Source organism: Danio aesculapii, chromosome 9 (genome assembly GCF_903798145.1).
Source record: "Danio aesculapii chromosome 9, fDanAes4.1, whole genome shotgun sequence".
NCBI lineage: Eukaryota > Metazoa > Chordata > Actinopteri > Cypriniformes > Danionidae > Danio > Danio aesculapii.
Genome location: NC_079443.1, coordinates 2,769,584 through 2,785,800, shown reverse-complemented (window position 1 = coordinate 2,785,800; position 16,217 = coordinate 2,769,584). Strand labels below are relative to the sequence as shown.

At 34.0% G+C, this 16,217-nt stretch overlaps 1 protein-coding gene across 1 annotated transcript in view; it reads right to left on the bottom strand.

Annotated features, from left to right (window-relative positions):
• Positions 1-15,644, bottom strand: part of gpr155a (G protein-coupled receptor 155a) — a 42,068-nt gene extending 26,424 nt beyond the window's left edge. The window contains exons 1-5 of the mRNA XM_056464670.1: positions 15,476-15,644; positions 11,775-12,254; positions 7,186-7,585; positions 4,665-4,833; positions 217-372 (exon numbers count right to left, since the gene is read on the bottom strand). Coding sequence (XP_056320645.1) covers positions 217-372; positions 4,665-4,833; positions 7,186-7,585; positions 11,775-12,198 — 1,149 coding nt within the window. The 5' untranslated portion in view covers positions 12,199-12,254; positions 15,476-15,644. The remainder of the gene's footprint in view (positions 1-216; positions 373-4,664; positions 4,834-7,185; positions 7,586-11,774; positions 12,255-15,475) is intronic.
• Positions 15,645-16,217: the final 573 nt, after the last annotated feature.

Below are 16,217 nucleotides of genomic sequence, written 5' to 3'. Positions count from 1 at the left end.
AAGATGAAATAAATCAGTGATTAGAGATGAGTTATTAAAACTATTATGTTTAGAAAAAATCTTCTCTCCGTTAAACAGAAATTGGGGAAAAATGCTTAAATACATTGCAAAGTATCCTACAGAAAATATTAATTTATAAAGAGAGATCTGTGAGGGGTGTATTAATTTATGCTGAGCACTGTATCTGCGTATGTGTGAGTGAAGGAAAACACTGACCAGAGCGAAGAGGCTGATAATGCTGATGTCGAAGCTGACGTTCTGCAGAGCCGAGGCCAGTGGAGCCGAATCCATCCACGGGATGGTCAACAGCCACGCAGACACGTACATGATGGGGGCGGACAGAAACGTGCTGACCACCATACCTGAAGTCACCTGACACACATAAACAAATATACACATAAACACAGCTGCCAGAGTTCTTACCAGGTCTAGAAAATTTGATCACATCACCCCAATTTCATCCTCCTTACACTGGCTGCCTGTTAAGTTTCGTATTGAATTTAAAATATTGCTTCTTACATATAAAGCTTCAAATAATCTAGCTCCTGTTTATCTAACCAATCTTCTGTCTCGCTACAATCCGACTCGCTCTTTAAGATCTCAAAACTCAGGGCTTCTGGTAGTACCTACAATAGCAAAGTCGAGTAAAGGAGGTCGAGCCTTCTCATTTATAGCTCCTAAACTCTGGAATAGCCTTCCTGATAACGTCCGAGGCTCAGACACACTCTCCCAATTCAAAACTAGATTAAAGACCTATCTGTTCAGTAAAGCATACACTTAGTGCACCACGTAGGGGGCTTCCACACAGGTTATGCATCTTGTTTATATACACTATGAACAGCAGCTACGCTAATTATTTTCTTTATTCTCCATTTCCATCTGGGGATACTCTCCCCGAGGCCCTCAGACTATGCAGAGTCACTGATTTGATCCAAGACCAACGACGAGATGATCCCAAGGTTTCTATATCCTGGACCAGGCCGTATCCTGAGCAGCTACTGTGGTGGTCATGGAGGAGTGGAGAACATGAGACTGATTCCTGTGATGCTCCAGGGACAGATGAGTCTTCGCTGAGGCCAGCTTCCAGCCTCCGCCGCTGAGACTGCAGCTCTACACAAGACGTTTGGCCAGTGGAAAAATTAAAATGGTCGTGCCCAACTGAGTCTGGTTTCTCTCAAGGTTTTTTTTCTTCACTTTCGCCAATTAGTGAAGTTTTTTTTCCCTCTCCGCTGTCGCCACTGGCTTGCATGGTTCGGGATCTGTAGAGCTGCACATTGTTGGATTTGCTCTTCAGTGTTTGGAGTCTCAGTAGTGATTATTAAACCACACTGAACTGAGCTGAACTGAACTGAACTTAAACACTACAAACTGAACTACACTGTTCCTATTTACTGTGAGCTTTTATGTGAAGCTGCTTTGACACAATCTACATTGTATAAGCGCTATACAAATAAAGGTGAATTGAATTGAATATATGTGTGGTATTTTGAGCTGAAACTTCACATCCACACTCTAGAGACTTATCTTGTAAAAAGTAGTAGGTCCCCTATAAGTTGCACATTTATATTTGTAGGAGCAGCATATGTTGTATTGGTCAAAACGATTGTTTTTTATGTCAAAAATCATTAGACTTTTAAAATAATATCATCCTATTGTAAAAAAAAAAATAATAATAATCAAAACTTATTTTTTGATTAGTAATATGCATTGATAAGGGCTCAATCTGGACAACTTTAACTCTTTCTCGGTATTTTGATTATTATGAACTCTATTATTATGAGTTTACACATTTTTAAAGAGGATAATATTTGCCCAACATAAATAAATTGAAAGCTTATTTTTTCAACTTTCAGATGATTTATAAATCCCATTTTCCAAGAATATACCCTTTTGACTGGTAAACAATAATTATTGTGAAAAGCGCTATACAAGTAAATTTGAGTTGAATTGAGTTTTGTGGTCCAGGCTCACATATGCATCTATTTTTAAGCGTATTTCAGGGAAACTGCATAATAAACACTGGATATGTAAATATCAAGATTTGAAATTCAGATCATATAAATGCACACAATCATATCTCAATCCAAAAAGAGTCTATGCACATAAACCATGACTGAAACACATTTATCCAATGAATTCCATAAAAGTACAGTTTATAAAAGTATACATACCCCTTGCAGAATCTGCAAAATGTTCATTACTTTAGCAAAATTAGAGGGATCATACAATATAAAATGCATGTTATTATTTATTTCCTACTGAGCTGAATGAGATATTCATTCATTTATTTATTTTCCTTCGTCCCTTAGTCCCTTTTTAATCAGGGCGGAATGAACCACCAATTTATCCAGCATATGCCCTTCCAGCTGCAATCCAGTGCTGGGAAACACCCATACACTACACACACACACACACACACACACTTATAAACTTTGGCCAATTAAGTCCATTCAATTCACATATAGTGCATGTGTTTGGACTGTGGGGAAAAACTAGAGCACCCAGAGAAAACCCACACCAACACGGGGAGAACATGCAAACTCCACACAGAAATGCCAGCGAACCTGCACCCTTCTTGCTATAAGGCGACAGTGCTAACCACTAAGCCACAATGCTGAATGAGATATTTTACATGGAAGACATTTACATATACAGTAGTCCACTGAGAAAATGTCATTTATGAAAATGACGTTAAACGAGTTCAAAAGTCGATCTTGAAAAGTTGCTCCTGAATGACACACGGCTGTGTTTCTTTGCTTAATGACGGTTGCTTGTTTATCCTGAATAGTTAAACTATCTGCTGCTCTTCTGAAATATCCATCAGGTTTTTCAGCATATTTGTGTATTTGAACCCTTTCCAGAAATGTTTTCGAGACTCTTTTCACACTAAAGATTGAGAAAATGATACACGACTATTACAGAAGGTTCAAATATTTAGTACATTTTAAGTGTGGCTTACGAGTTGGGGGGTGAAAACTTTTAAACAGAATGAATGTTAACATTTTTCTTATTCGGTTGGATAATAGCTTCATGGTTTGTTAATTGTACATTAAAATAAGTGTGTCCTTTTTTATTTTTTAAAGAGCCCCTGCTATGCATTATAAAAGATCATATTTTGATTGACATATCTTTTCTTTCACATTTTGACTGTCTCCTACAACAGGTCAAAAAAACACTTTCATTGGCTGTTTCTCAATTCCAAGAACGCAGAGAACGGACTTACGTTCATGTGGAGACCGGTCTTGCCAAGTGTCCTCGGAGGAATGAACTCCGGAGACCACGAGAACAGATAACGGGTCGTTTTGCGAAATGAGATGCTGCGTTCTTCCTGATGGTCACGTGACCTTCACGCGTTTTTTAATGGAAAATTATTTAAAACATTCCAGCATTCATACAACGATTTATTGTTTTCCCCTTTCAAAATATATACTAAGCATAAAAACATTATAACTATACGTTGCACAACATAAATAAAACAGATTTTAATATGAATTTCAGCAAACAAACACATTTAATGTGTTTATTCCTTTATTAAGACGACCATGGTAATGTTTACTTTTACCATTTCATTTAGGGAAACTCCTGAGGTAAATAAGTGATATCTCTGAACTTTAATATTAAATCTAAATAAAAAGCTGCGCTTCCCACCTCCAGTCGCAATGACTTCTGGGACTTCTAGACTTCTAGAATCGATGCTCAAGTCTGCATTGGTGCATCCTGGATATCAAGAACACATCCGGGAAGTTTCACGGGTCCTCTGTTATTGTGGTCTTGAGCATTGGAACTGAACTTTGGCAGATGATGATGATGTTACACGAGAACACAAGACCGCTGAAGAATGCATATTGAGAAACAGCCATTGTCTTATAATATGCCTTTATTTTTACCTAATTATCCAAAGGACTCCCATATGATTTATTCAGCGATTCATTTGTTCCAAACGCCTCCTTTGTGTGATGCTAATATGTGGTGATTGGCCTGATCACCCAGTCTGTTGTGATTGATCGACTGGGTTCAGCGTGAGACTGAAAGAAACGCTCACCACGGTTATGAATGGCTCAGAGTACATTTGTGAGCCCAAATGCAGGAGTGCATTAGAGCAATGCAGTTAAACACCAGCATATCGCTCTATTCCTAACCATAACTCCAAGTAATAACAAGGAAACACATTCAGTATTAATCCTCACAGCGGACGAATTGAACTGTTTTGAAAATTGACCGCACTGCACGTGTGTAGGAACAGCTAATGGTGGACATAGCAAAGGCAGACAGCAGAGGATCGCGAGCTCACAAGCGCATTTAAATTTGTAAACAAAGTGTCACGCGTGGTCCATATAAACTGTGTGTTGACAAGTCAAAGTTCGATCCATTAATAGTCTTTGCTGATCTTTCCGTTACATTACAAATGTCTGGCGAATCCCTCATTGCAGGGTAGGTTATTGTATTTAGCATCAAAAAAATTAAAGAAACGCAAGACGATTCATATACTCAACTCAGAGTCGACTCTTTCTCTGAGAATCAATAGTTTTAAACACGGTGCACTTTCAGATACAAACCTCAATGCTTTTATTCACTTAGAGCTGTGTTACACACTAAAGAAGGTCATTTTCAAAAATTCAATACAAGTATTACTGTGCAAAAACACATCTCCACGAGATACATACCACCTCCAGCTCCATGTTGTAATGAGCTGCATAAATGGCCACACTGGGAGCAGTGGGAAAGACTCCATACAGAAAGGCGTAGTTTGACAGACTGGTGTGGTTCAGCGTGCTTCTGTTTGCACTGTCCAAAACCTCCACCATCCCTCTGCAGATCAGAGGCATCATCAGCCTAAAGAGACCACAGAGAGAAAACACAAGAAACACGACTATTAGGCAAGGCAAGGCAAGGCAAGGCAAGGCAAGGCAAGTTTATTCATATAGCATAGGCTTGTGCCGGTATTCGGTAATGCAATAAATCACGGTAATGAATATGCACGATATTGTTATCGCGGGCACTTCAAAATACCGTGAAAAATAATAGATCCGAATTTATATTCTTAGAACGCGCCTTAGCTTATTTTCCATCAACCGCTTGAAGAAACACTGCGTATATGCTGCGCAGAACTGATGCGCACTCTGATGTAAACAATCCCCACATGTAGAAGCATTGTGTGCAGGCAGTGCGCGCCGCCGCTGCCACCGCACTATAATCCTCACACGAAGAAGAAGCATGGCGGAAGGAGGAACGCTGCCGACAATTTATCCCCCTTCAGCTTATTTTCCATTAACCGCTTGAAGAAACACTCTGTATATGCTGCGCTGAACTGATGCGCACTCTGATGTAAACAATCCCCACATGTAGAAGCATTGTGTGCACACAGTGCGCGCCGCCGCTGCCACCGCTCTCTAATCCTCACACGAAGAAGAAGCATGGCGGAAAGAGGAACGCTGCTGACAAGTTATCCCCCTTCAAAAAAAAAAAAGTCAGAGGTTTGGAAATATTTTGGGTTCCAAAAAAATGCAGAGGGATTTCTGATCGAAGACAGTTTCCCTTTGCACATTCACTTTGATATAATTGCTCAAGTTTACTTTTATATTGTGTATTGTTTTATTTATATTTATTTGTATTTAAATGTTTGAAGTACTTTTAGTTAATTAAAAAACTTAAAAATTAAAGTTACTAAGTTGACGAAACTGAAGTTTGTGTTTTTTTACCTGTTTCTCTAGTAAAATTACAATATCGTGATAATACCGTATACCGTGAAAATGTGATACCGGCACATGCCTCATATAGCACATTTCATACACAGTGGCAATTCAAAGAGCTTTACACAAACAGGAATAAAAGAAAACAAGTATAAGAAAAATAAAAACAAATAATAAAAATGGTTAAAAAAATAAAATAAGCATAAAAACAGATCAAATGTGTTATAAAAGAGAAAAACATAATAGTGCGAACTGTCGGACGTAGCACAGTGCTCATTCAGTAAAGGCACAGCTGAACAGATGTGTTTTCAGTCTTGATTTGAATGTGCCTAATGTTGGAGCACATCTGATCATTTCTGGAAGCTGATTCCAGCAGCAGGGGGCGCTGTTAGTAGCTGAAAGCCGATTCACACTGCTTTGACTGAACTCTTGGAAGTTCTAGTTTATTTGATCCTAAAGATCTGAGTGATCTGTTGGGTTTGTATTCAGTGAGCATATCTGTAATGTATTGAGGTCCTAGGACATTTAGTGATTTATAGATCAGTAATAATACTTTCAAATCTATTAAGCGCATAACATTTGGTCATCAACAGTGTGTTTGGTAATGTATTAAAGGTATGTAATCAAGATTACTTTTTCGAGAAATAATAATTAATTACTTCTTCATTTCCAAAGAAAGTTGCTTAATAAAATATATCATTCCAGTTACTCTGATTTCCTATGTATTGACTGACTTCTGTTGCCATGTTGAAAGAAACAAGCGCAAAGTAAATTATATTTTATATACGACCCCAAATCAGAAAACGTTGGGAGTGTATTGAAAACACAAATAAAAAAGTAGTGATTTATAAATTTACTTTGACTTGTATTTCATTACAGACAATACAACAAACATTATTTAATGTGTTCCTCATGACTTTTATTTTATTATTATTACATTTAATCCAATTTTGCTTCTTGCAACACATTCCAAAAAAGTTGGGAGAGGAGCAGTTTAAGGCTGGTAATCAGGTTAAATAATGATTGAAACAGGTGATGTCAACAGTTATGATTTGGTACAAAAGCAGCCTCCAAGAAAGGTCAAGTCCTTTAGGAGCAAAGATGGGCGCCGCCATCTTAGAATATCGCCGTGTCTGATGTCCTGGGGTTGGTTCTGTTCCCTCAGGTGAACAGATACAGTGGAAGTAATGGACTGAACGCGAAGACTGGAAAGTCTAACTTAACCCAATGCTTCAGTTTGTGGATGGGGAGCTGGTGCAAATACACGTTAAATAATGATTGTTGTATTGGCTGCAATGAAATACAAGTAAATTCAAAGTATATTTAGAAATTGCGATTTTTTTTTGAATTATTCGTGTTTTCCATACTGTGCCAACGTTTTCAGATTTGGGGCTATTATAATTTTAATATTAATTTTAAATAAATGTTAATTATATTATAAATGTGTTTAAACATAATAGGTGCCCTTTAACAACAACATAAATGACTGACTCACAGTTTGGCTGTAATAAGAAGAATGAGCGCCACCACTGTCGAGCGGGTCAGTTTTTTCAGCTGGCCCACCATGGACAAACCCAAATAAAACAGCGCTGCTCCTCCAAACGAGTTCGCCAGACCGTCTACAAACTGCTCCATGAAGGCGGGAATTTTTTGGCACAGCAGGAAATGAGACACGAGCCCGATCACCACCATGAAGACGATGGGGTTCTTGAACACTTGCAGGACCACCAGACCCAGGACATGCAGTTTGCTCTGCTGGTTGGGTTCTCCGGTTTTCCTCCTCTGCACCTCACAGAACATGAAGCCCAGCGGGTTTAGGACCATGAGGGAGACTGGAGCCACCAGGTAGATGTACTGCAGGTACTCAGGGTGTGTGCTGCGATATAACGCCTCAACTGTGGAGGAAGAAGAAGAAGAGAGTTTTCAATACAATTATCAAGAGAATATTCTACAAAAACACTAACAATTCTGTCATCAGTGATATTTATTTTACTTACTTTCTTTACTTTTTTCTATTCTTTATTTTTTCTTTCTTCTGTGTTTTATTTCTTTCTTCTCTTTCTAATTTCTCTTTCTTTTTATTTTCTTTCTTTCTATTCTCTCTTTTCTTTCTACTCTTTCCTTCTATTTATTCTTCATTTTCTTTCTTTTTCCTTTGTTTTTAATTTTTTCTTTATTTCTTTTCTTTATTTTTTTCATCTTAATTTTTTCCTTCTATTCATTCTTTTTTTCTTTCTATTGTTTCCAACTTTTCTTTCTTTCTTTCTTTTCTTTCTATCATTTCTTTTCTTTCTGTTCTTTTCTTTTTTTCTTTTCTTTCTTATACTCTTTCTTTCTATTCTTTCTTACTTTTTCTTTCTTTTCTTTCTTTCCTTTTTAATTCTTCACTTTCTTTTTTCTTTCTTTCTTTTCTTTTGTTGTTTTTTCTTTCTTTCTGTGTTTTTTTCTTCTTAATTTTCTTTTTTTACTTTTCTTTATTTCTTTACTTTCTTTGTTTTTTCTTTCTTTTTTCTATTTTATTCTTACTTTTTCCTTTCTTTCTTTCTTTCTCCTCTCTATCTTTCTTTCTTTATTCTTTCTTACCTTTTTTCTTTCTGTTTTTTTTCTTAATTTTCTTTCTTTTTTCATTCTATATTCTATTCATTCTTTCTTTTTCCTTCTATTCTTCCTTTTTATTTTTACTGTTTTCTTTTTTCTTTCTCTTTTTTCTTTATTTCTATTCTTTTTTCTAATCAGTTTTTCTTTCTTCTTTTTTCTTTCTTTCTTTTTTTTATTTTTCTTCCTTCCTTTCTCTCTTTACTTTTTCTTTTTTTTTCTTCCTTCCTTTCTTTCTTTACTTTTTCTTTTTTCTTTCTTTTTATCTTTCTTTTTCCTAATTTGATTTCTCTTTCTAACTTTTCTTTCTTTTCTTTGTCTTTCTTTCTATTCTTTCATTCTTTCTTTCTTATCTTTCCTTCTTTATTTCTCTTTCTTTTTCCTTCTTTCCATTCTTTCTTTCCAAAATTTTTATGGGGCTAATAATATTGAAATATATCTAAAAAATGTTTTTTTAATCCAGCCAAACTAATGATAAATTTGTTGGTATCCTTCCGCTGTAGAATAAACATCTATAGTGGTCACCGCAATAGCTTGAAACTGAATAAAGTAATGATTAATCAAAAATTAATGAAAATAAGATACTGCTTTCGAATTTATGCTTCAACAGCAAAAGGAGATATTTTGAAGTATGCTTCTAAACCTTCAACTATTGACTTCCATTTTAGTATGTAATTGTCATATTAATATTATACTTGGAAATGGTAAACATGAATTACTTATCAGTAGCAAAATTCATTTTGAAGTATTTGCAAAATCACAACTTATTTCTTTTGGGCATGGTTAAGTACTGTGTGTTAATCATGCCCAATACCTCAGACAGACCTACAGTAATCTGAGAATTTAAGTGAACACCAACAGGAAGTGCATTGTCAGGTTCAATCTTCGATTACAAGGGCAAACTTTTGTTTTTTCATTAAGACACGCACAGATGAATTGTTCCCCACAAAGATAGCAAAGTGAGCTAACAAAATCAATATGGTAAGTCTTGATTTCATGTGTACTTTAATAGTCATGTTTAAACATGAACAACGCTCCGTTTGATTTATTAAACAAACAGCTTGACATTCATTAAAAGATTTCCTGGAGCAAAAGGAGGAAGATAATACGAGTCTAGACGATACTTGGCTGATGATGGAAACAAAAAGGTAAACTCCCTCTCTTTGGGACTTTCAGGATTGAAACGGTATGCAGCAAATGTCTGAAATGTAAAAGGAAATCTCCCTCTCTTTGGGACTTTTAGTAAACTTTCTTATATTTTTAGTTCCGTTACACATTTTAAAGGGATAGTTGACACAAAAATGAAAACTTTCTCCTCATTTACTCACTCAAGTGGTTTTAATTTGAGTGGTTTTAGTTTCTTCTCTTGAATACAAAAGGAGATATTTTGAAAAATGTTGGAAACCTGTAACCACTGACTTCCGATGAAGCCACCGATTGACTTCCAATAATACAGGCTGCCTGTGTGCAGACACAATTGTTTTAAGATATTTTTTTACCTACGTCAATTAGACTTTTAAATATATAATATTTGTTTTGATGATTGAATGTTTGTGCTGATTATTGTTGTCTGTTTTTGTTCAGTGTATGCAAATGTGGGTGTAGGAAGACAAATTTCCCTATTGACAATAAAGTTTAAACCAGTCAATGGTTACAGGTTCACTTTTCAAAACATCCCATTTTGACTTCAACAAAAGAAAGAAACTCAAAGTTATTTAATTAAATATTTGTGTATTTAAAAATTCAATAATTTTATTTTAATAAGAAAAATCATTTTTAATTCTGATATGTAATTCACATTAGCCATTTCTACCAGTTTTAATGTGAACATTTCAGCTTTAATATCTATAAGTTGCCGAATTACATTTAAAATGTAATACCAAAATGTAATTGTATTTAAATAGGCAGCACAGTGGCTCAGTGGTTAGCGATGTCGCCTCACAGAAAGAAGGCCACTGGTTTGAATCCCGGCTGAGTTAGTTGGCATTTCTGTGTGGAGTTTGCAAGTTCTCCCTGTGTTGGCGTGGGTTTCCTCTGGGTGCTCTGGTTTCCCCCACAGTTAATATTATTAAAGTATTAATAAATATTTTTTAAATAATGTTATTATTTAACTATTTATTTAAATAACAATAACATTAATAATAATAATAATAAATTCATTTCGCTGTGGCGACCCTTAATAAATAAAGGGACTAAGCCGAAGAAAAATGAATTAATTAATTATCAATTTACATTATTATTTTATTATATATATATATATATATATATATATATATATATATATATATATATATATATATATATATATATATATATATATATATATATATATATATATATATATATATATATTATTGTAATTACATGTATTTGAAATTATTTAAAATTAATAATATTATTAAAGTATTAATAAATATTTTAAAATAATGTTATTATTTAGCTATTTATTTAAATAATAATAATAATAATAATAATAATAATAATAATGAATTCATTTCGCTGTGGCGACTCTTGATAAACAAAGGGACTAAGCCGAAGGAAAATGAATGAATTAATTATTAATTTACATTATTATTTTATTATATATATTATTGTAATTACATGTATTTTAAATTATTTAAAATTAATAATATTATTAAGGTATTAATAAATATTTAAAAATAATGTTATTATTGACTATTTATTTAAATAATAATAATAATCATAATAATGAATTCATTTCGCTGTGGCGACCCTTGATAAACAAAGGGACTAAGCCGAAGGAAAATGAATGAATTAATTATTAATTTACATTATTTTTTAATTATATTTATTGTAATTACATGTATTTAAATTACTTAAAATTATTAATATTATTAAAGTATTTATAAATATTTTAAAATAATGTTATTATTTAACTATTTATTTAAATAATATTAATTATAATAATAATGAATTCATTTCGCTATGGTGACCCTTGATAAACAAAGGGACTAAGCCGAAGGAAAATGAATGAATTAATTATTAATTTACATTATTATTTTATTATATATATATTATTGTAATTATATGTATTTTAAATTATTTAAAATTAATAATATTATTAAAGTATTAATAAATATTTAAAAATAATGTTATTATTTAGCTATTTATTTAAATAATAATAATAATAATAATAATAATAATAATAATAATAGTAATAAATTAATGATGTATTTAATAATTAAATTATTTAATTGAAATAAAGAAATGCATTTTAATTTTTGCATATTACATTTTGAAATTAATTTTGCCTCTAATATGCTTGCTTTACATATACACTGTAAAAAATGATGAGCTCCACACAATCGATTTGTGTTGGGACAACATGAAGGAATTAAGTTAATCAAGCTTAAGTTAATTATGTTGTCCCAAACACAAGTCAAAAAATAGAGTCATTTCAACTCATTTTAAATAAGTCATTTGAACAAACAGCAAGCATCCTTTCTTTAAGTTTACTTTTCTACTCACCAATAGGGAATCCGAGAGCAAAGTCATTGCTCTGCGTTGCAAAAATCGGGAATAGGCCAGCTTTGGAGTAACGGCTCTCTCGATTCCCCACCAAAAGCGTTAATACACACACGAAAAAGAAGACAGTCACTTTGGCCACCAGGATACTAAAGAAAAAGGGCCAGATCACGTCCCCAAAGTCCAGCAGCACCATGTTTTTGAAAAGCAGAGCCGGAAGAGCAAACTTAGACACAAAACTGCCCAGTCCTTTAGCTTGAGTCGCTGGGATGATGTTGGCGCGTCCTGCCACGTATCCGCAGAGGATTATCCCGAAACATTCGAGCAGGGCCGGGAGGAGTTTGTCGATGGACATGCTGGGCGGGACGGTCGGAGCGCCAGATTCATCCCTGCTGGAGATGGAGACATTCCCCAACAGATCCTCCATCCTGAGCTTTACCGCAGGACACTCACTGTATTTCCATGTAAACAATCAGGAAGTAACTAAATATGAAGGGAAAAAGCAGAAAAAAAGTACAATTCGACTTTATATTAGAACACATTTATATGCGTTTGGTTAATATGAGTCAATCTGTAGTTTATAATTATTTCCCTCAAGTTACTTTTTTTTTTTTTAATACTTCCTAAAAGATGCTAAATGATTTTACAATATCAGGGTTTCTGTAGATATCATAATGTCCAATTTAAGACTCTTTAAGACCTTTTTAAGACTATTAAGTATTAAATTTAAGACCTATAATCACAACATCAAAAATACGCATACACATAAAGAGAAAATGCAAAAATCACAAAATTAATGGTAAAATAAATGTATTTAAACTGAACAGTACTAAAGACAGGTTAGACGCACAATTGAACTACAGAAAAAACAAACAAACAAACATCTTAATGCTGATTTATACTTTCGCCTGGCGCCGGATCGTGCACCTCACGAAACGGACGAAACGGCTTTTATACTTGGCATGTTCGCCATTGAGATATTCCTATAAATGACAGGGGCGGTCAAAAGAAACAGACAGTAAAATCAGACTGATAAACAGAGAAGCAGAAAGTTTCCAGAACTACATCATATCATTAATATCATTCAATATTCAATTCAATTCAAAATCTTTAAACTAATTGTTTTTTATTATTTTTATTATTTATTACAATGATTATAATGTTTTTTATAACCATTCAAGATTTTTTAAATCAAACTTTGATGCATCACTTGCTTTTGATCATATCTCGGACAGTTCTACCTATTAAAGTTAAATATTAATGGCAACAGAACATGTGTTGCTCTACAAATATATTTTTTATTATTGAAAGAATAAAAGCAAAAACAAAAAAAAGTACGTACTAAAAATACTGACCCTTTTTGGGTTTTTTTTTTTTTTTTTGCCCACTCAACAATTCACACATTACTGTCTGGTTAGTTTCTGTCCTCTACTTATAAGCTAAAAAGGCAATAATGGTCCAACATTCCTGACCATTATCACCAATAAAGCATAGAAATTGGGCACCAGTAGCCTATAATGTAAACTGATAGGTTCAAATATTCCTTTCCAGTTATCAAAGACATAATTTTTTAGTTAATTTTAGTTGTAAATAGTTTTAAATTCAAAATTGTAATTTATACATCAGTGTAAAACCTGTGACTGGTGGAAAAGCATATTCTGTAACTGTGTACCTGGGTCTCCACTATTGGCATGGCCTCTTTTTTTGTCTTAAACTCATCCCTCAGGTTTTTCCAAACTCTCTTCATAGTGTTTCATATTCTACTTAAATCAAATGTGGCGCTGCGCGAACTGTTTACTCGAGTCTCAAAAGATTTCGTGAGCTCCGCCAGCCGAAATCATGTCGCGCGTACCCAAACCGAACCTTAGCAAACACAGCGATGACGTCACATTTACTGCACACACTGAGATCAATAACAGAAAGCTGATTGGCTATTGCATGTTGGTCTCATTTGTAATACCGCAAATGACATTTGGACTAATGAAATAAAGAACTACAACACCACAAAAACCAAGCAACAACAACAAAGAATTATTTAAATGAGCATTAGATGTAGCGTTACATGGACATCAGAAAAATAAGACCTGTGCAAAAATATTTAAGACCTAAAACAGCAAATTTTAGACTTTTAGGGCCAAAATTTTTGACTTTTACATTTTAGACTTTTTAGGACCCCACGGACACCCTGAATATGTCCTGCTATATTTTTACTTCACTCAGTTTGGGTGAAATACAGTGGTGTGAAAAAGTATTTCATTTCTCAAATATTTCCATCTTGCCTCAAATACAGCGAGTGTTCATGACTCCACCATAAGATAGAGACTGGGCAAAAATAGTTTGCATGGCAGAGTTCCAATCAAAACAGCATCAGGTACAAAGTCAGCTATGCTACTTAATGTAAGTATTACTGACTAGTGTAATATGAGGAGAAAATATATCGTAAGATGAAGGAGGAGGCATTGACCTGCAAGAAGGCTTTCTTTGCCATTCCAGATGACTTTATTAATAAGTGATTTGAGTCATTGCAGAGATGTATGGATGCAGTCCTCCAAGCTCATGATGGAGTCAGACACAATATTCATTCTGTTTCCACTGCAGCATGACTTTATATTACACAGTATACTGGACATTATTTCTGTTCAGTGACAAGTATTTTGTGTAAGCAAAGTCAGACCTTACTAACCTAATGAAATCATTAAAAATCATGATCATATTTAATTTTGGTCAAATAAACGTAATCTAGAGGTCTTTTCCTTTCATATAAGCCACTTCTGATAGCAAATGATCAACAAGAAGTCAAGTTATTATTTATTTGTTCCTAAAACTTGGATAGGCAACAAGACTTGAGTCAGGTAGTGTAGTATGGCTTTAAAAACATACTATTTACTTTAAATTACTATAATATGTTTCGTATTGGAGCAGAAGGTAGTTACTGGATGATCAGTTACATGGTAGCATACCAAATATTCATAATACTTTCTAAAACAGATTGTATGTGTGAACAACACAATACAAGTATACAGTAGTCAATATTTGAAGTGATTTGAACTCAAATTGAGGTAAAGTTGTTTTTATTTTCGCACATTAAGACTTTAATCTCAATAATAACATTTCAGAAAAGTATTATTTGCCAATCCTAAAGAGTGAAATCATACTAACAGCCAATGGCTATCAAAGTACAACACTGTTCAATAGTGCTAATGTTGTTTTGAAGTCATATTTAGACGGAATTTCAGTCTGAATATTATATTCAGTCTGAATAAGTACCATGGTAAACAATATATGAGCGTGTCACAGGTTGTCATTAAACGAATGTGCGAATATATTACCAACTTTACCTCAATAAATCGTATTAGCAGCCAATGACTATCTAAGTACAACAGTGTTCAGTCAATTAAATAGTGCTAGCGTTAATGTTGTTTTGAAGTCATCCTACACGCCATTTCAGACCGAATATTCAAAGTACAATATAGGAACATTCACAAATGGTAACTGTTCAAAAATGAACGAATGTGCGAATATAAAACCAACTTTACCTCAGTCACTTCGAGGGTTGACTACTGTAACGTTAATGCGTCTCCTAATAGCATAGTGTGTGTATTTACATTATCAGCTAGGTAAAACGTCGCATGTGAAAAGGCTGAATCTCTGAACACCTGCTGTCCTGAGATCAGTGTGTCGTGTTGAGTTGTTGACAGACTCACCGGATCAGCTGATTCTTGTGTAAATCCGATCGGGCAGACACAATAACACACTTTCAGTCATGTTGTCTTCTCTCAGATCCACATCTGCTCTTCCGCATCGGCTTTCCTCTGTCTGTGTGTGGTGGGGCTGTAGCATGTGTCTTCTTATCTGAAAACGCACACACACACACTGCTGCGAAGCAACCATTACAAAATGAACTTCAGCGCGCCAATAGAAACGCGAAGACAGTGCGCATGCGCGTGTTTTTTTCACGTGGTGCGTTTCATTTTTTTTTTTTTTAATTAAACAAAAGCAAATATATACATATATACAATTTTAACGAGACATCCAAATAATTTTTTCTAAAATAAGCAAAAATAAATTAAAGTTTAAAATGTATATTTGTCTAATATAATACGCAAAATAATTGAGCATCCACATACAGCTGCTACACAAAGCATGTCTAAAATACATCAAGTGTGCTTTTCAATTAACTTAACTCTTTAGCCACTATAACTGTATCTTTATATTTGTATATATAAAATTATATTTATATTTATAAAAATGTAGTGCAAGTAGAGTAAAAGTATCTGTTGCAAATATTACTCAAAGTATGAGTAAAAAGACCTCTCAAAAGTACTCAAGAGTAGTGAGTATTAGTAAAGCTGATGCATTTACATGTAATTTGTGGATGTGTGTAAACGTATCATTCTGTAGTGCCCAGCAGGCACGCGACTTCCTAAGATGTTAATATTAGGTTAG